Consider the following 20,629-nt stretch of genomic DNA (forward strand, 5'->3'; position numbering starts at 1 on the left):
AGGAACAATATAAAAGAAAAAAATCGAAATTCTAGCCAAAAATAGAAAAGTTATAACGTAAAAACTACGACCTTGACACAGCGTCTCGATCGAGACGCTTGGGACCGTGAGGGTTACAGTTGGGTATCTCGTTCGAGACGCTTGGGATCCAAAAGGTTAATAATTCATGTGTTAATTCATATGCACTCAATTTCTTTTGATGAATTGTTCCTTCCAGAAAAGTTCCAAGACCACTGATATAAGCAGTCGTGGTTTCTTTGTCTCTAAATTTCTCTACCACAGTGAACTATAAAAACAAGAGTAGTACACAAAAACTACATTGTTTCATATTATAATTAGAAAGTAATAAGATATGAAAATTCAAATACAAAATGATTCATAAGTCTGTGAAACATTTTCGCAGAAGCTCATAGTAGCAAATACGGCAAGTAAAGCAAGAAGGCATTTTCTGTGTTGGAATATGCAATAACCTTACCCGTTGTGACTGTGCAGTGATGATTTGGAGCAGAATTTCAGGACTCTGCCTATTTCCAGAAACTTTGCAACCACATATCATCATGGCTGTGGCACTGACCGACTGTGATATGCTAACATACATACGAGACAAAATGCAGCATCGGTTAAATATATGCTGCATCAGCAAAGGCAGACACAGAGAGAATTTGCCATGCTATGGGCATCAGAAGTACCACTGCCGGTTGTATTGTTTATCTGTGGTAAATCTCTAAAACGTTTCACGGACTTAATGAAACACCCTGTACTCCTTCACAGACTTACTGTACCTCGATGTGAGTCCCTGTTCGTTCACAAATGGCTTGCCACCTCAGTTTGAAAGCCACCAAATATTTGTGTTCTAGGAAATGGAATGCAGGCTGACACAGCACAGTTACTCAACAAACTCAGACTTACTCAGAAACAGACGAATCTCAAATTGAGCAGGGTGAGAATTAAAAGAGTATTTAATAAATCTATGTTACAAATACATGTTCCATAACATAAAAAAATACATGCAATGTCCCACTATTTGAACAAAATATTGCATGATTTAAATTCAGTCTTTTTAAAGGAAAAAAAATAGTTTATACTGATGGCCACACCCTTTTAATCACTACTTTTGGAAAAATACAAAAATATTTTTTTCCCCACAAGAGAATCCTCCTAAACAGTTGCCAATCTTTTTTTTTCTGAAAATCTACTCTCTGAAGCATAGATGCATGCTACGCTATTCTGATCTGATACAAGTCTTCGGAAAGTTACATAGGCACAGTAGTTAGAAAAACTAATAATAAACAGTACTCCATAAGGTTACAAAGATAGTGTATTTCATTGAATATTATTCAACTATCGGTTGTTCTTTACTTCACTACGGTCCAGTCTCTTGTAACTATAACCATTGTCATTGGCTGTTCTCCTTTGCTACGCAGCAATCAGCATTCAAGGCATTATATACAGGAGTCATCATCTCTCATACATGCCCAAAGCTTTAATAGTTCAATACCGTTCATTGTTTTAAGGAAAATTAAGACAAGTAGCTGTAAGAAATATACATTCCGCAGAGCTCCTTAAACAGAAACAGCTATCTGAAAGGGAATCATAATTCTTCATTGTAATCTGGATCACTTGTATCCCCCATATTATGGCAAAAAAAAATTCCTAGTTTCCCCCACCCCACAAAAAGGAAATTTACAAACACAATACACTAATGATTTTAAAAAAGTAACTCTCACCACATATATAACAGTTTCATATATTTATGTATGTATATATATATTCATTCGTGCTCGCATGTAGGCCTTCATTTAAAGAATTGATTTTCACTGTACTCAAAGTACGCAGCAATATATTTTGAACATGATGCTTTATGGCAAATTCATAAATCAACAAAGTAATGCCAAATAATATCAACACTGGCCTTTTCCCCCTTCAATTTTTTACAACAGTCAACTCTACAAAGACCACTAACATTTAACATAGGCCTATGTGTAGGTACCGGTACACCAAAGCACAATAACACAGCAGGATCTCGGCTGGAATACACAAAGAACCACCTGATCACATTCAATTTTATCTCTTTTTTTTTTCAATTTCAACTGGAGCATTGTTACTCACAAAGGGTTGAGACAAAAGTCACGCACACATGACTGCGGAGATTTGTACCCCTTGAGGGTGTTTGAAGTTAACAAGAAAAAAATATACTGGTCACAATCTCCACTTAGTACACAGAAAAAGCAAGTTTGAACAGAGCACTCGCGGCCTCATTTCACATCAACTTCTATTCATCCTTTGATTTCTCCGACTGCTGTTCCTGTTGACTGGAGTCCTCTTCCTCGTCCGAATAGTTGTACGGCTCATCACCAGGTTTAAGTAACCGCCCAACAAACTCGTACTTTTCTAGTGGGGAAAAGAAAAGTTGTCAAATAAAATCTTTTCAATTTTTACATATTTTAACACCAATTACAAATATGAATGTTGTACTCTTAGCAGCAGTTGGAAGTAACAAATTACTTGTAACTGTGTTATGGTAACTATAACTAACTCAGTTATTTTTTCAGGTTAAGTAGAAATAGTTTCATCATCAATGAATACAATTATATTTTGCCAAAAGTATCAACTTTATATATACATTTATTAGAAGGAAACATTTCAAGTCATGTATGTTTTTCCATGTAAGGGGGTTTACCTCAAATATTTATTGCCTGGAAATTTAATGAACATTAGTGTTAATTTTAGACAGTTACATACATTACTGAAGAAAATAACAGCTCCAGTTGAAGTTCGTGCATGTAACATATTCTAGAAAGCCAGTAACCTCGTTACTTTAAAAGACTGTTACTTATTCACTGAACATGTGTGACCAACAAACAGAAATGACACATTGCACACTACTGAGAAAACAGCCCAGTCCAAATGACATGTGCAGCTTGTTATGTCACTAGAGTATGAAAGGTTGCATTTATTTCTGTAAATCTGTTTCCAAGTAACAAGTGTCACTTCTGGCTTAACACATTGGTCTGAAAGTTTACTACAAACACGAGCTGAAGCGATAATTCTGTACCAATATCCACCAATAACAATGGTATCACATCAGAAAATATTGATTCAATCTATTCACCATTACTTTCGAGGGGCAACCCAGGGTAAGGTGAAGTGAACATATAACCTCTCCCTTGCGAAGACTGCAGTGCATGTTCAATGAACACATCCTTCTCGAGGTGACCCTGATTTCGCTAAACACTGTGGATCTAGACTGGAAAGTCGATAAAAATCCCTCAAGAGGGGCAGCAGCCTCTTCAGTACTGGCCTAGAGTCGATGAGGATATCAGTCCAAAAGAGTCTAGAACCAGACAGTCACAGGTGGAGTTGGAGCAACAGAATGGCTGTGACACTGCGAGGGAGTAAACCCTCCAAACTGGCAGGCCGGAAAGCCATAAGAAGGCAGCCCCTTCATTCGGCTAGACTCACCGTAGGGCTAATAACCCATGTGGTGTCGAAATTCATTTTATTCAGAGAAAACATAAGGTAGATCCCGGACAGATGAAATGGAAACGACAAGGCAAGAAAAGGAAAATGATTATTGGAACATGGAATATAACCTCTCTGACAGGAAGAGAATGTGAGATAATAGAAGAAATGGAAAAATACAAGATTAAAATCTTAGGCATAAGCAAGACAAAAAGGAAAGGATCAGGAGAGATGCTGATGAATAAGGGATATACCTTAATATTCTCAGGAGTAGATAAGAAAGCAAGAGCAAAAGAAGGTGTAGGTATAATATTTGAAGAAGAATGTACAAAGAAAATAGTAAATTGGGAACAATTACATCAAGAATAATAAGAGTAGATATGGAAATGGAGGAGAAGATATCATTTATTCAGATCTATGCACCTACAGAGGATGCAAATGAATGTGAAAAAGATATTTTCTATGTCAACTTACAGGATACTATAAATAAGGCTAAGAACTTTGCTAGACATGTGATCATCATGGGAGACTGGAATGCCAGAATTGGAAATGAATCAGAGAAGGGGAACGAGTGTATGGGAAAGCATACAGCAGAAACAGTGAAAAATAGCAATGGAAAGAGAATGATTGAATATTGTATAGACAATAATTTACTTATAGGAAATACATTTTTTTCCACATAAAACAATACATAAAATAACATTTGTAGCAGAAAGCAAGAAGTGCAATAGATTATTTCACTTACACAGAAAATACAAGGTATGCAATACAAGATATTAGAGTGTATAGAATTGCAAAACTAAGCACTGAGCATAAATTACTAATAATGAAAACAAGATTTCAGGAACCTAAACAAATACAAAAAGTAAAGTACACAAAAATTAAAATAGGAGAACTAAGGACAGAATGCAAGCAAAAGGAATTTAAAAGGCAAGTGAAGGAAGAGTTGAACAAAAGAGAGAGAGAGCTAAGTATCCAGAACCAAGATAAAGAAGAATTAGAAGAAAGATGGAATATTCTAAAAAGAGTATTGATTAAAACAGCTACAGAAGTTTGTGGCTTAACAACTGTAGGAGATCAAAAGAAAAGATCAAGATGGTGGAATAACTTGGTTAAAGACATCGTTAAAAGAAAGAAACAAGCATGGAAGAGGTACATGGAAAATAAAACAGAGGAGAAATGGAATGAATATGTTCAGAGAAGAAATGAAGCAAAAGAAGCAGTCCGACAAGCAAAGAAAGAATCATGGGAAGAGTTTGGGTTAGAAATAGAGAAAAACTATCAAGGGAATAGTAGAAAGTTCTGGCAGACAGTAAAAGCAATGAATGGAAAATATGGGAAGAGAATAAAAAACATAGAAGATGAATCAGGAAAGATCCAAACAGAAACTGAAGACATATTGAAGACATGGAGTAAGTATTACGAAAACACATTTAGAGATGAAAATGGGAAGATGAATGAAGAAGATGCAACAGAGAGTGCAAATGTAGAAGAGGATGGAAGAGATGAAATAAAAATGCAAGAAGTGGAGGATGCAATAAAGACAGTGAAATTAGGAAAAGCAGCAGGAGCAGACGGAGTATACCCAGAACTACACTGGTCAAAACAATTAGGGGAGCAAGCAAGAAATCCCAAAACCAAAGTTGGAAAGTCAAAAGTAGCAATATATGTTGATGAAGTGAGTGTGTCCTCAACCAGTACAATTCATCTGTGATGAATCATCAGCATGAAGAGCTCTCTAGTGACACCATAAAGCACGTGGCAGAATTTGTGATATGAGGAGCAATCACGAGGTCACTTGGGAACACAGGTTGTTTGGTGCTGGCAGACCGTAAGTGCAGGTGGGATTCAGTTGAGTAGTGTTGAATAGGAACGATGGCAGAACAACACGATTTAGGGGAATGTAGCGCATGGAGAGCCATGGGGAGGATGGAAGCAGGGCAAACACAACGTGAGGTGGCTGCAGCCCTTGGTGTGTCACGCACTGTCATTTCCAAGTTGTGGACACGATTTCAACAGACAGGTAGAGTACGAAGGAGGCCTGGGCAAGTTCGCCCACGGTCAACAACAGTTAGGGAAGACCGGTACTTAGCATTGTCGGCTCGCAGGAATAGGCAGCAAACTGCAACTGACTTGCAACGTGGCCTTGTTTTGGCAACAGGACGAAGAGTCTCGGGCCAAATTGTACGAAATCGCCTGCGGGAAAGGGGTCTTTATGCAAGAAGACCAATGGTGTGTGTCCCTCTGAATGCCCAACACCATAGGGCCCGCAGACATTGGGCTGTGCAACATCGTGAGTGGGGACATGGAGAGTGGAGTTCAGTTCTCTTCTCGGATGAGTCGCGTTTCAGTCTCCAGTCAGATAATCGACGCATTCTCATCTGGAGGGAACGTGGGACTTGCAATTATTCCGCACATGTGCGCGAAGTGTCTCAGTATGGTGGCAGTGGCTTAATGGTATGGGCAGGGATCAGTGTTGGTCGACATACCCCCCTGCACATTATCCGGAACGGTACTTTGACAGCCTTACGGTACCGGGATGAGATCCTCAGGCCTCATGTTGTCCCAATGGCTGCAGATATCTGTGATCGTTTCATTTTTGTGGACGATAATGCCGGACCTCACCGAGCACGTCTGGTTGACGCCATGCTACGGGATGAGGGTATCGAACGAATGGTATGGCCAGCATCCTCCCCAGACTTGAATCCCATTGAACATGTATGGGACACACTCGGAAGATGCATTGCTGCTCGGCCAGCGCCGCCTACAACTCTGCAACAGTTGGAAATGGCCCTTCTGGAGGAAAGGGTGAATATATCGCAGGCTGTCCTTGATAACCTTATTGGTTCCATGCAAAACAGATGTGCAGCTGTCATAGCAGTTCATAGCCACCACACGCCTTATTAGAGGTATGGATCTGTTGCGTATCTGTCCATTTCTGTTGTCTTATCACCATGCTGTTCTCCTGATTTTGTGCAGTGCCTTGCAGAAATCACCCCTAGAACTCTGTTGTGCTAATGACTCAATAGACATGTATTGTACTGGTTGAGGACACACTCACCTAATCAAAATACATTGCTACTTTTGACTTACCAACTTTGGTTTTGGGATTTCTTGCTTGCTCCCCTAATTTTTTTGACCAGTGTAATAAAGATGGGAGGAAAGAAAGTTGTACAATGGTTGTGGAAGATTTGTAATGAAGCATGGAAGAGAATTAAAATACCCAAAGATTGGGAAAGAAACATGATCATACCAATCCACAAAAAGGGTAGCACTGTAAAATGTGAAAACTATAGAGCAATCTGTCTATCTTCAGTAGCTCTAAAAATATACACAAGAATGTTAGAAAGAAGGCTAAGAGATGAAGTAGAGGAGGAGTTAGAAGAAGAACAAGCAACTTTCAGAAGAGGAAGACAAACGCAAGATCACATTTTTACGCTACGACAAGCCATAGATAAATTTCTTAGCAGAGAAAAAGAACTGTTTGTAGCCTTTCTGGATTTAAAGGCAGCCTTTGATACAGTACCACGACAGCAACTATGGTCAGCGTTACAGAAAATAGGAGCCTCAGAAAAATTAGTAAGAAGAATACAAAGTGTCTACAAGACAGTTAAAGGAATAGTGAGAATAGGAGGGGAGAAATCAAAAGAATTTAACATGAACAAAGGAGTTAAACAAGGAGATAGCCTCAGCCCCTTACTATTTATAATACTAATGGATCAAATACATAAACAAAGTAGAAGAAGAACACGAAAATGTAAGGTTGGAAATAGGAAACTGAAACCAGTTTATGTACAATCACTTCTGTATGCTGATGACATAGCATTAATAACATCCACAAAACAGGAACTACAAAATACAGTAATAGAATGGGCCAGCTCAATACAAGATAGAGAAATGATAGTGAACCCAAAGAAGAGTAAAGTAATGCATATATCAAAGCATGGAAATGAAGAGAGATTGGAAATAAAATGGCAAGGAGAACAGCTAGAACAAGTGAATAGATATGAATATTTGGGAACAATAATAACAGCCGACGGAAAAGTAGAAGAAGAAATAAATAGCAGGGTTCAAAAAACAAATAAAATATATTACCAAATAAGTAATACAATAGTAGGAAAAAAGGAGGTACAAGAAAATACTAAATTAAGGATTTACAAAACCATAATTATACCAAAAATGCTCTATGGCATAGAAAGCTTAACGCTCCAAAATAAGCATAAAAGTAGATTAAGAACAACAGAGATGAAATACCTCAGAAGAGTCGTAGGAAAAACCAGACGAGATAGAATCAGGAACACTAAAATCAGGGAACAGCTACAAGTAGAATCAATTGAAGAGATAATAGAGAGAAGAACACTGGGCTGGTATGGCCATGTCATGAGAATGGGAGAAGAGAGAAAACCGAAAGAAGTAATGGAAGCGAGACTAGAAGGATGGAGAGGAAGAGGAAGACCTCGGATAGAATGGGAGCAATACCTGTCAGAGATGGTTACTAAAAGAGGAAAGGTACTAATGGAAGTTAAGAGAGTGGCACAAGATAGGAAGAGTTTTAGCAGATTGCTGAAGGACCCCAACACCTAACAGCACGAAAGGGAAGAAGAAGTAAGTAAGTACGTTGAAGTTCGTGCATGTAACATGTTCTAGAAAGCCAGTAACCTCGTTCATTTTTCAGAAACGGCAACTAGCTTAGTTACTTTAAAAGACTGTTACTTATTCACTGAACATGTGCAACCAACAAACAGAAACGACACGTTGCACACTATTGAGAAAACAGCCCAGTCCAAGTGACATCTGCACCAGTGGCGAAGCGTCCTATGAGGCCCGGAGGCCGGGCCTACCCTAATATATTTGTCTATAACGGATTATTTTATTACTTATAAATTTCATTAAACGACGCTTAATAAAAGAAAACTGAAATTCTTGGTCTTCCGATAATTATCGCAAGTTTGCAACCCTGCCTGGAACCGTATCTGAGCATTCAGCGAGGCCCGCCCGAGAGTGCCTCAGCTGCTCCCGTAACAACCTATGTGATTCGTGCGGGAAAGCATAATTTCAGGGGTGCGTTCGCTTGTAATGTAACCTGAGAGGCCGGCCTCTTTTCTATCTCTCACCCCCCCCCCCCCTGACTTCCGAAGAGTGCCGATCGTGTACGAGCACGTGACGAAGCAGGCAGTGGACGTACAGAGCTTGTAGAAGCAGTGTTTCCATGGAAGATTCAGAGCTGTGTCGGGAGCAGAGCACACCCAGCTGCTAACATGTAGCGAAAATGTGTTGCTAACACCTCTAAGCCTGGCCTCCTAACCTATCAAAGTAGACATTATTAGAATTCTAACTGCAAATAATGCATGCAAGTTGGTTACCAATGTTAAGTTTGGTGCTTTCAGCTCTTTTGAGGAACCACTTTTCGCGAAGTGTTAGCTGCTGGATGTGCCCCACACCAATCTCGATTGAGAGAGGGAAAGTATTTTATTTCTTTGAGGAAAGGGATATTGAGACGAAATTTCCTTTCATGATTAGTGACATAACTGAAAACGCGCTACTTTTAAAACGGGGCAAAGTACGTACAATGCAAACGTATAGAGAAAATCCATGTTACTGAAATTTTATGACTGTGTGTTTCTCTGTCCGTGTTCTCATTTAGAATTTCATCATTTTCTAAATCATATTATAATTTTTTTAAAAAAAGTCGCCTTTTGAAGAAGAATTATATGCATAAAAAAGTTAAAAAGAAATAATTGATTGATAGATTTAGTTTATTTTACTTGGCTTTCTGCCTTTTTGGCTAATTGGGAACATGAGAATGAGCGATAATATGATGACATTGACGAAGGGACACTCACGAAGAACACATATGCCCAGGTGGGAATTCGAATCTGAGGCCCTTGTCGTAGCACGCTGTTATAACCAATCTGCCGCGGAGGTCAGCATTAAAAAGAAATAAACGCTAAGTGACGATCAAGTGAACCAACCATTTCTGTAATGCGAGAAACATTTACAATACTGTTATTGAAGTAGCAAATAACTTTTACGAGCAGCTTTAATCTAACAAATGTAAGATGGCTAGGGCCTGACAGAACGGCTATTTCATTGGGTGACGCGTGGTCAGAACATCGAGTATCATTGTCACTTTTTTCTGACCTTCGAGACAGAAGCGCCTTTATTCTCAGATATCTAATCGAGACTAGATTAAAGTAGAATCTGAACCAATGCCTCCAGGAGGAATCCAACCTTCTACTTCTTGATTATAAGGCGAGAGCGTTAATCACTACATTATCCTTTACAATCACTATCCCGACTTAAGTAGACGAGATTCACGCAATATGTTATCTTTTATTTTCTAGGGGCTATATTTTAGCATACTACTGTTAAAAAAAATCACATCTTCCCCTCCCCCCAAACCCTGCTCCGTCCTGTGCCTACCCTTCCAGAGACAGCACGCTTCGCCACTGATCTGCACCTTGTTATGTCACTAGAGTATGAAAGGTTGCATTTATTTCTGTAAATCTGTTTCCAAGTAACAAGTGTCACATCTGGCTTAACACACTGGTCTGAAAGTTTACAACAAACACGAGCTGAAGCGATAATTCTGTACCAATATCCACCAATAACAATGGTATCACATCAGAAAATATTGATTCAATCTATTCACCATTACTTTCATGGGTTAAGGAATACGCAGAGTGGTATGTTGTGAAACAACACTAGTTACTATGTCATCAGAACAATATCTTGAGATTTAAACAAAGTTTCATTCTGTACAAGGGAAGAGGAAGATTTTTAACTCCTTAATAGTGTGTGTGCATTGTGTGTTGTACTTGTAATTCAAAACAACAAAATCACATGCATTATGTAAGAAAGCACTTACAGGGTAAGTCAAAATGACATTCCCAATTTCTATATATTTTTTTTAAATTTATAATTTATATGGGGGAGGAAAACACAATATGTTACTTTTAGCAAAATACAAAGTTACAGCACAGTAGAAAAGTAACAAAAGTACAAACACTGTGAGAGTTGAGGGTGCACTCCATGCGTAACGAGACAAGCAAGGAATCTTATTTCTCTGAACCACCTTATAGCTAGTTGGAAGTCAATTTCTGCGATATGAACATACTGGTCAAACAACTTTGCAAGTGTTTCTATCAATGCTAAAATTGACTATGACATGCTATAAAGGGGTTGAGAGAAATTTGATTCCGATGTTTGTGTCGTGTTACACATGGAGCACACACTCAGCACTTCTAGCATTTGTACTTTTGTAACTTTTCTACGAATGCTGTAAATTTGTAATTTTGCTGAACAAAACTTCAGTTTACCTTTTCATGAGTACCAAAACTGTGTTTACCTGTGCTCCTTAAATTATCAATAAAAAATTAATGAAATTGGGAACACCATTTTGATGAAACACAGAAAACAAGATTTTATACAGTGAGTCTCATAGCTGACTTTGGCACGGAGCGGTGGCCAGCATGGTGGGCAATGAGTGCACATGTGCCGGCATTTAGACCCGCAGCTGTATGTTGACTTGCCACTGAACACGGCAGTGCTTCATTATCCAGATACCTGGTGTTCAGTTTACACGTGTTTGTGAAGTGTTCAGATGCTAACAAGTGTTTTAGATTGTTCTGTTTTAGTTTACGTATTATTGGTGCTTTTCTGCACCAACAGATTCTACAACAACAAATTTTTATGTACGACTCTCACGTCATTACAAATTCTTGTACGGAAGTTAGAATGAGTTTTGCAGCAGAATTTCCAGATGTTCCTGTTCCACATAAAGTGTTCTGATACATGTGAACAAATGTAGGGGAACAGGGTCTGTTCTTGATAAGAAGCGAAGGGTGAACGGCGTGTACTTGCCGAGGAGAAATTAGATGATGTTGGAACATACTCCACAAAAATCCCTCTGGTGCCTTGCACATGAAACAGACAACTCCTATGCAATTTCAGAAGAGGAACTGATGTGTGTTAGTAAAAATTTCCTTAAAAAATACCGCAACTGCGTGGAAGCAGGAAGACAACATTTCCAACACCTCTTGTAACAAGGTGGTCATTTTAATTGTAACTTTCCATGCAATTGTCCGAGCTTATTTCATTACATAGCAAACGGTTCCTGTTACGTGGATGTTGCATCCAGTTTGCTGGCAAACGAACTCTCGCTGCCAAGTTAACCATGAGACTCACTGTATATCTAAAGAATGGTTTTCCTTTTTCCTATATTGCTTGTATATTGATCACCTATTAATTTGGAGGGACCCCTACCCCCCACTATCCATACGTTGATGAACATACAAGCAAAATGCAAAGAAAAGAAACACTCCATGAGGTTAAAAGAAGACTCTTTAAAGTCAAGGTTACTATGGGTTCCTAAGTTCAGCCCTACAACATTTTCTTTGAAAAAAGAGACTGGACTTGCCTTGAGTATAATACATAAGCCCTACAGATTACTGGTTCATAGTTCCCATAGTTTCTCCGTTGAATATTTTTTTTTTCAGGAATACTTGATACACAGTACTACAGTATTTTAAATTTTACAATGGCCTCCTCCATTTTCCCTCGTGCCATATTATCCTTAATTTCTGTATTATTATAGAGATGGAACAGGTTAATTGGTACTCTATCGGTATCGGCATATCGAAGTATCGGTTTATATGTACTAGGGATGATCGAAAAAAGAAAAATAATATGAAGCATACAAAGTCTGGATCCTGTTGTCGGAGCCAAGCCAGGGACGTCAGAAACGGGGGGCATGATGCCCCCACTCATCATCGAGGAGGGCAATATGGAGTTTTCCCTCGCTTTGTCTTGAACTTTTCAGTTGAAGTTTGGTGTTGGGTTGGCCCATCCATAAAACACTAGTCAGTAGTCAGTTATCGGGTGCATCGGAAACTTGTGAATAACAATGACTTCGTCGACCACCGGTTGTATCATTATTAACATATCAAATGTGGTTGCAGGAGAAGAATGAAGGAACAACCAGCACAAAAGACATCCTTTTGGAGGTAAGCAGGAGAATAAAATTATTCTTGATCATTTACATAAGATGAAGCTATTGTGGAATGGTAAAGCTGCCAAAATTAAAAGCTTAACAACAATGTGCTCAATTTTCAATGAAGCACATACATGATTCCTTCATTCATGACTATCATCATCATATCCTTTAGCCATTGCACAATAATCTGTTACATGTTCAATGGTAATTGCCTCTGTTTGAACGTATACATTTAAAACTGAACATAAATATTGATCGCACGGTAACGCATTGCACCACATTTCGTCTCACGCTGGCTTTTCTTCGGGTGATGGGGGCGAGGGGGCAGAACCGACCCGGGGAGGGGCAACTCTGGCACTCTCCCGAGGACCAGCGCTTCTGGGTGCTACGTGCCAGATAAAAATAATTGATTGTACACAATTTATTGTGGGTTTATATGTCCCTGGTGGTTCCAATGAAGCAACTAATCCAATTTTTCCAAGGAACAAAATATCATTTAAAAAATACATTTTTGTACTTTTAACAAACAGAAGCTTAGAAATGGACACAATTAAGTTAATCTGCAATGCAAAATAAAGATATATGTAAAGCCTACATCTTCAAAGTAGATTGTGCAAAGCAAGGTATTAGAGTTGTAATTATTATCAGCAACAACTGATCAATTAGAAGATTTTGCCTGATATTTGCACCCCCCCCCCTCAAATTCCCAGACATTTCCAGATTCCCCAATTGTGTGGGAACCCTGTTCATGCAAAGTTTACTAAAACTGAAATGCACTCCCTTTACCTGAATTAAGGTTAACATAAGCTTTGACATCTTAATGTTCACTTTTCAAAACTAACTGCCAAGCATAGGTCAGAGAGCCACAGGATACCACATGCTATTGAACACATGTTTCATCATGAACATAAATCACAACTAGGGATGGCCACAACATCCAGGTAACGGATATCCAGATTTCAAATTATCCAATATCTGTTTCAGGCTGTGTCTGAAAGGTGGAAGACCATACGTGAAGCGAGCATACTTCGAGAATGGTCTCGTAGTGCGGTCTTGAAGTCGTGAACTGGAAGTGAAGATCTTTCGAACTGCACTTCGACTGCAGCACCAAATATGATCAGTAGATATAACCGAGGACATGTTGGTTTTCCACGTTTTAAACACTTGTTTTTCACCACAGAAATCACATAGCATTTGTAAATGTTCTAATACATGCATTTCCACACATTAGAAGAACTGCAACAAACAACTTGCTGGCTTTCTACCTCTGCGATTTCAAACAAATGAACAACAAGTCCACTTGTCAGGTGACCAAGCCTCCAAGTTCATATGCTCTGCCCTGTGGTCTCGATACCTCACGAACTTGACGCTTTCGAACTGTTCTAAGTGACATCACTTCCGTCAAGACCATACTTCAAGTATGTACTTTGTACCTTTTGGACAGAGCCTATGAATCTGGATATTCAGATAATCCATGTATGCCGATCACAATTTACTTTTTAAAGCTCAGTAAGTTATTCTGGTAAGTTTCTGGGAAATAATTACAAAAAAAAAAGGTAGGGATTATGTTTACACAAATTATCCACATCAGCAAACAAACGTGATAAATACTGAACTTGGTAATGCAGAGATGTTTTAGGAAAAAAGGTAAAAAATTTATTTATTTTCTTAATATTTATCTGGGTTTGACCATACCTAGCCGCAACACCACACCCTTGTCCCTTCCCCATTTCAGTCTTTCTAGATGCTGCCAAAACAAAAACAGGTACAACGCCCATTTCTTTACGTATTAAAGTTAATACAGTAGTACCAGAACGTGGTCCACATACCAGCCTGCCAGTCTCCAAGAAGAAGTCTCAACCAGTTTCTCATATCCTTCCTGGCAACAAAATTTCAACAAGTGTCATCTGGTTACAAGCCAGGTTAATTCAGCATTAGCATCTGTAACCTTATACTTGGTCTCCAATCAACATTCTTTGATACAGAAATGTATGCACTCGAAGCATTGGATTGTAATGCCAAATTTACCTGGCAGGTAACCTGAGAATGCTTGTTCGAATTCAGATCCATGGCATTGGCTTAAGCATCACTAAGAATGAAGTTTAAGGACAACAATTACCCATGAACTGCATCTCCCACTCTCTCACAGACTCCATCTCCATCGTATTGAGGTCACTTAAGTCATCATATCCCTCCTTGGAAGTGTCCACGGAAAATGTAGCTAAGCCTCTTGAAGCGTCATGGCCAGCAAATGCTGAATAAGGACCACCTGGGAACACAAAAAACACCATCAACAACCCACACATATAAACAGAATTTCGAAACAACTTTTTGCTGGACAGCTCTATAGGTATTTCTGAAAAATCATTTTTTATGTCTTGTTATTTTATTTAAATCACAGTAAGTGATTTTTAAAAGAAAACCTGCATAAAGTTTCTTGTATGCTATTCGGCACAATACTATCTGGCTGCCTTAGCCGAGACCATGGACGAAAGGGCGCATGCGCCAACCGGATGTGTTCAGTGGCTAAATAGGGGTGACGGCACTTTGGGCAGGAAGTGGGTTCCTTGGAAATCGTCTGCTGTAGAAACACCAATGAAGTTTCAACGTAGTAATATAGCCTCCAAAATATATAGAGAGATGTTTACGAATTGTGTAAGGGTTCAGAATGAAATTAAAGCCATCCATATAATATATGAGCAAACATGAAAGTATTCATCACGTCACATTAGTAGATCATTAGTAGATAAACTTGTTTGTAAACCAGTAGCTTTATCTTAGATCATTCAATTAAATCGATCTCCTTAGTAAATATTATAATTAGCATAAATGTACACACCATTAATCAGGATGGTGTTCACTAATAATAGTATTATTGTATGTTAGTATTACAGTAAAACCTGCCTATCCCGGAACATGAGGGTTAAAAGCAAAATTTTCCATCTTAAGTTTTCCTTCTTATACAGGGTTGACTTTAAATACAGTATAGAGCGCTGCAGGAAATAATGGAAAGACAGATTTAAATTTCGCATTACTTATAATGTAGAGTACTAATGCATGTACGTACATGAATAAAAATGCGATACAGTCGCAATAAGCATAGCAGAGATTACAATTATGTAACTACACAACATGTTGGTACACTTTTTACAGTATTGTAAGAACGTACAGTACGTACTTATATATCCTTTCGAACCCAGGACCCCTGGCATCGTAACGCGATGTGCATAGAGGGAAAGAGAAAGATTGAAAGATGGAATAAGAGAGGTGAAGAAAGATTGAGATAAAAAGAGAGAAACAAAGAGAGATAACAAGAAAAATAGAAAGATGACGAAAGAACCGAGGAGAAAAAGACAAAGAAAGGTAGAGAAAGAGGGTAAGAGATGAAAGAAAAACTGAATCGTAACAGCTATGAGGAGTATTATAGCGCATTCTTTCATATTGACAATGTTACCGATAAGCGAGTGGCAACAGAGGCATGTTCCACTTACAGCAATGCATTGTTTTCTTGAGAGCGAAAAAAATAAAGGAAAAAATTTCCATCTTACTGAGAATAAAAACATCACTTTGGTATTTAAATGGTGTTCCGTTTCCCCGTTAAGGAGGTTTCCGCCTTAAGCAGGTCATTTTCAGGTATAAAATTGGTCCGTTCTGGGGACTTTTTTTTTTCGTATTTACAGGTTTCCTTCTTATAGAGGTTCCGGGATATGCAGTTTTTACTGTATAAATATAAATGTAGTAACTGAATGGTTTGTGACATTTTCTAGTATAACGAGGGTGTTTTGTAAATGTGCAACAGGGGCCGAAAAGTCTCAATTTTCTTTATTCCACTTCAAAACGGTTTCTTGCGAATTGTAAGAGCCATCACAGACACAACACAGCATGCAGTAATGAACACAACAAGTGAGATAGCACAGGGTAGTTTGGCGAGGGCTTCTCCCTGCTTCCCCTCTCGTGTTTGGAATTGTCCTCTCCAGGGAGTTTCGTCTTCCTTGGCCAGACTGTACTTACAAACATACATATTTATTATCCAATGTTTAAGGTGTTTCATACCTTTCCTTTCTATAGTCTATACACAATGTGTTATACTGTGTACGACAAGAACTTTCCATATACAATTTTCACATCAAAATGCAGTGAAAATAATCCCTTGTTTATGTTTAATTTGGACAACAGCATGTATTATATTCTTACTTCTCATGAAACTAAGATGACAGATTTCCTTTTTTGTTGTATTTTAAAAGCTGCTTGTGGCAGAACACTGCCCCAGTAACTGTAACTTTAAAAAAAGGAATTGTCTTATAATGCCAAGAGCACAGCATCAATAACAATCTTTGTAGCTGAATTTAGTCAAAAGTATAGTGTGTTTAGTTAACATACAACAATTTCCTTTTGTGGGTAATTTCGTTTTTTGGAAATTGTAAAATAAAATTTGAAACAATTTTCAAAATTTGTTTTTTGCAAAAAAAAACAAAAAAAAAACAAGCATGTTGTATATCAAATGAAAGCCCTCTCCATAAGCTTTAAAATGAGACCATGCCCAGCCCTGTAGTTGAAACAGGTATCTTGCATATTGTATTTAAGGTTTCAGCGATGAGCGGTTTTTGGGAAATTTTGTCAAATTTCAATAACTCCAAAACCTGCAACATGAAAAAAAAATATATATATATATATTTTTTTTTTCCAGATAAGAAACATGTATACCAAAATTTAGCCAAATCCATGACATCAAAGGTTTATGTATGCACTGGTTGATTTGACATGGAATTACCCTTGTATGAGCTATCAGCTTCACCTTTCAGTAGCTAAATATAATTTGTTCCCATTCTTTTCCTTTGAATAGAGCCTATTAAACATAAAATAATGATCATGTGATAAATCTGCCTCCACCAAAAGTCATTCCAAGATCTACAAATAATAATGAAAAAAATAAAACACAATTTAAATCCTAATGTAAAATTTTTCACAGACAGACAAGGTAATAAATAATGTATCATATAGAACTAGATGTGCATGTTTCTTAAGTTTTGAAATTTATTGGTGGCCATTGACCCAATGTACTCCCTCGAGAATTACGTCGATTTTTTTTTAATCGACAGATTTCAATGTTGTACACAATATAAAAGTGGTTCCAGCATTAAGAAAGCACAAATAAGGGAGATATTTGATCCCAAAGTATGGCCCATGTAACCTGCAATTTAGGAGTACTTTAGCTGCTTTTCGTTATTAAAACTGTTTGCATGCACACTAAAATAGCAAAATAACATGTCAAAAATAACTATAGATACAACCTAACTACATAAAATTATAACCGCTGTTGTGGAATGTCACTTTGGGTGCTATATTCATAAAGCCTTCCGACTGTTCTGCTTCACAGTTAAGTAACATGCTAAGGTAACAGATGTACTTTACTTTACAATAACACGTTTCTGCGAGCTAAAATCAACTGAAAAAGTTCATAAACAACAAAATCTTCATAAACCATGCAAAATAGTTCACTTTCTCTAGGCGGTACAGAGGGTCAAGGGGACATGTAGGTAGACACTGGCCCTAACAGGTTATGCTCAGATAGGTTAATTGGGACTGTACCTACAATTTAAAGTGCAATCCTAACCACTACGTGTCTCCACCAGATATACAGAGCATTCCCTGACATTCGCTACTAGACTCAGCAGCAAGCAGCCCGGTGACAGTGCTTGTCTTTCCTGGTGGACGGGGTCGCGACAGTCGCACGCTACAGTTTGTTTTTCTCGCTCTCCCTGCCTTCGCTCTATTTCCCTTTCTGTTGACGTTGCATCATACAGTGTGTCTGAAACTTTCCAATAATGTAGGCTAATGCTCAGTGGAGACTCGTGGCTTTTTTGGGGTGTAGGAAGAAGTTATGGTAAACCAAGGAAGGTTTGAAAAATTGTGTACAATGGCTCAACAAACGAAATGGGTTCAGCATAGAACTTGAAACGATTTTTGAAAATTTTCTTGTTTACCCCAAACCTTCTTCCGATTTCCTGCCATAAAATTTCCTCACGAAAAAATCTGACAGGATAAAGAAAAGAGAGAGGATGGTTCATGGCATGGTTGTACAAAAGCTTGTCGCTGTGTAGGCATATTTCCATTTATTTGAAATATTTCAGTTTGTGAAGTAAAAATAATTTTTGGACCTAATTTTAGTTTTATTTCCTGAAAACATATTTCTTTGAATCAGATTTCACTCTCCCAGAGACTCATGTTTACAGATTATGCTATATTTTACCATTATGCCAAAAGCAGGATACTAGGTGCCAACCAAGATCAAACTGTGCTACGTTTAGTACCATTTTGCTGGGGTTGGCATCACTGATTGGGAAACCCTTAATGCTTCCTTGCTGGATGCTTTAAAACCGCAACCATACCCCTGCCCCTTTTCCACTCCTCACTCATCTGTTTGTAGTGATACCAGTGATCTTCCTCAGGCAGGGCAGCAAAGCCTGTGTGTCCATAGTCTTTGAGCTGCAGCTGGAATGAGCGACAGCAGTCAACTCTTGACAGTAGCTAACATAGGCAATTATACGTACATTGAGCTCATAATTTTATAATGTGCATTATTATTAAACTCCTAAAAAGTAGAGAACTGGAAGCAAGCATAAATGAACTGTTGGAAGTTGAATCACCCCTGCTAATGCTGCTGCATTATAATAAAAGTATTCTGAATTTAATACCTGCACAGCAGATCAGATTCCATTTTAAATTGTATATCCAATCTCAATTAGCCTATCTTAGCATAAAGAGGACCAAAGAATACACAAGCAATACATTTTACTTCAATTAGTATCTACGTTTGATGGTGTTGAACTTTTGGCGTTGCGTTTATAGCAACTCGAATTTTAACACATTTACATTAAGGTATGCACCACTCTGAGGAGAATTTCCCAGCATCCCCCCTCAAATTTGGAGATGTTTGAACTTTTATCATCTTTATGACTATCATTACGTTCACTTTATTTTCAGATTTCGCACTTTTTTTTAGTAATACTGCACTACCATAAACATGTAATGGCAAGAACATTTTTATTTCAAAATAAATCTTCTATTACTTTTGTCCGGTGCAATATGCTATGCACAAATATATTTTAAAATGGAGAGTTCTTCTAGTTTTCCCCCAATAAATCACACTCCCCAACACGAACACGCACAACATATCTCTTGTTCATTCTAATCAACAGACGCTGCATTTAACACTGAACCTGAAGTATATGCGGCTATGAGTAACGGGTTTCAGCTATTCGAAAAACCACCTCACCTCCACTGACGCTTAAAGGTCAGCTACATGCACATCCCAATTTTTGAAGAATTTTCTATTTTTATAAAAACAAATACACCTTACCAGGGCCGTAAAAACGATATCCTCTTGTAACATCGAACACTTTGCCATTCACTGCAATAAGAATTCTTCCTTCCGGACCATTGCCATCGTACTTTTTGAGCTCTTCTAACATAAAATCTCTCTTCTTCATTTTAGGTACTTCAGGTGCACTTGGTTTTATAATTTCTTCTCTTCGCCGACTTTTCAAAATTTTGTACACAAGCAACGTAATTACCCCAACGAGTGCTATGTTAATAGGACTTCTCACAATTTCTAAAATCATATTTGTTAATGAAAGCCCGCTATCCGAACTCGCCGTCGATCTTCCTTCTTCAGCCATATTGCGAGTTTATTCCGTAGTCATGAAGCGCGTAGCGTACGCTAAGAAGACAGTCGAAGGTTGAAAGACGCTACTCGCTTCTGCTATATCACTTCCTTCAAATGATAAATACTTGAATTACAGGTTGAAAACATCCGAGTTTGTTACAGGTTGAAAAGTAAAAAAGTGCTCACAATAAAGAAAGCTTTTGAGGAAATCTTCGAAATAAACGATTTCCCAGAAAACTTAAACATTTAATAATTATTGCTCTTTTTTTGCAATATTACATCATCTACCACTACTAAGCCAGCGAAAGACTTCTGATTTCAAGGTCAACAATAATTGAAGCAAGATAATGGAAATGTAGCAAAGTGGGTGAAAGTCCGATAACTTACCCGTGCTTCATCCAGGAATCGAACACCGAACATAAGCAAGAAGGATCAGGTGATATCTGAAGACTTAACATTACAAATCTTCGTTGGTTGAAATCAAACTTATCATTATTTTACATCGC

General features: G+C 38.1%; 1 protein-coding gene across 1 annotated transcript; it reads right to left on the reverse strand.

Annotated features, from left to right (window-relative positions):
• Window positions 1-941: 941 nt before the first annotated feature.
• On the reverse strand, window positions 942-20,261 carry MSBP (membrane steroid binding protein). Its single transcript, XM_083134246.1, has 3 exons — window positions 19,818-20,261; window positions 14,577-14,726; window positions 942-2,391 (listed from the first exon to the last, which is right to left on the reverse strand). Exons 1-3 carry the CDS (start codon window positions 20,134-20,136, stop codon window positions 2,273-2,275), a joined length of 588 nt encoding a protein of 195 aa, XP_082990372.1. The 5' UTR covers window positions 20,137-20,261; the 3' UTR covers window positions 942-2,272.
• Between the last annotated feature and the right edge of the window lie 368 nt (window positions 20,262-20,629).

Source organism: Lepisma saccharinum, chromosome 13, assembly GCF_977018435.1.
Source record: "Lepisma saccharinum chromosome 13, izLepSacc3.1, whole genome shotgun sequence".
Classification (NCBI taxonomy): domain Eukaryota; kingdom Metazoa; phylum Arthropoda; class Insecta; order Zygentoma; family Lepismatidae; genus Lepisma; species Lepisma saccharinum.

What these genes read in the sequence shown, in the direction of transcription:
- MSBP (XM_083134246.1), bottom strand. Translation starts at nt 20,136, where the DNA reads ATGGCTGAAGAAGGAAGATCGACGGCGAGTTCGGATAGCGGGCTTTCA. An exon ending in ATATCGTTTTTACGGCCCTG is followed by an intron (nt 14,727 to 19,817) that starts GTAAGGTGTATT and finishes TTGTGTTCCCAG; the next exon opens with GTGGTCCTTATTCAGCATTT. An exon ending in GTGGGAGATGCAGTTCATGG is followed by an intron (nt 2,392 to 14,576) that starts GTAATTGTTGTC and finishes TTTCCCCACTAG; the next exon opens with AAAAGTACGAGTTTGTTGGG.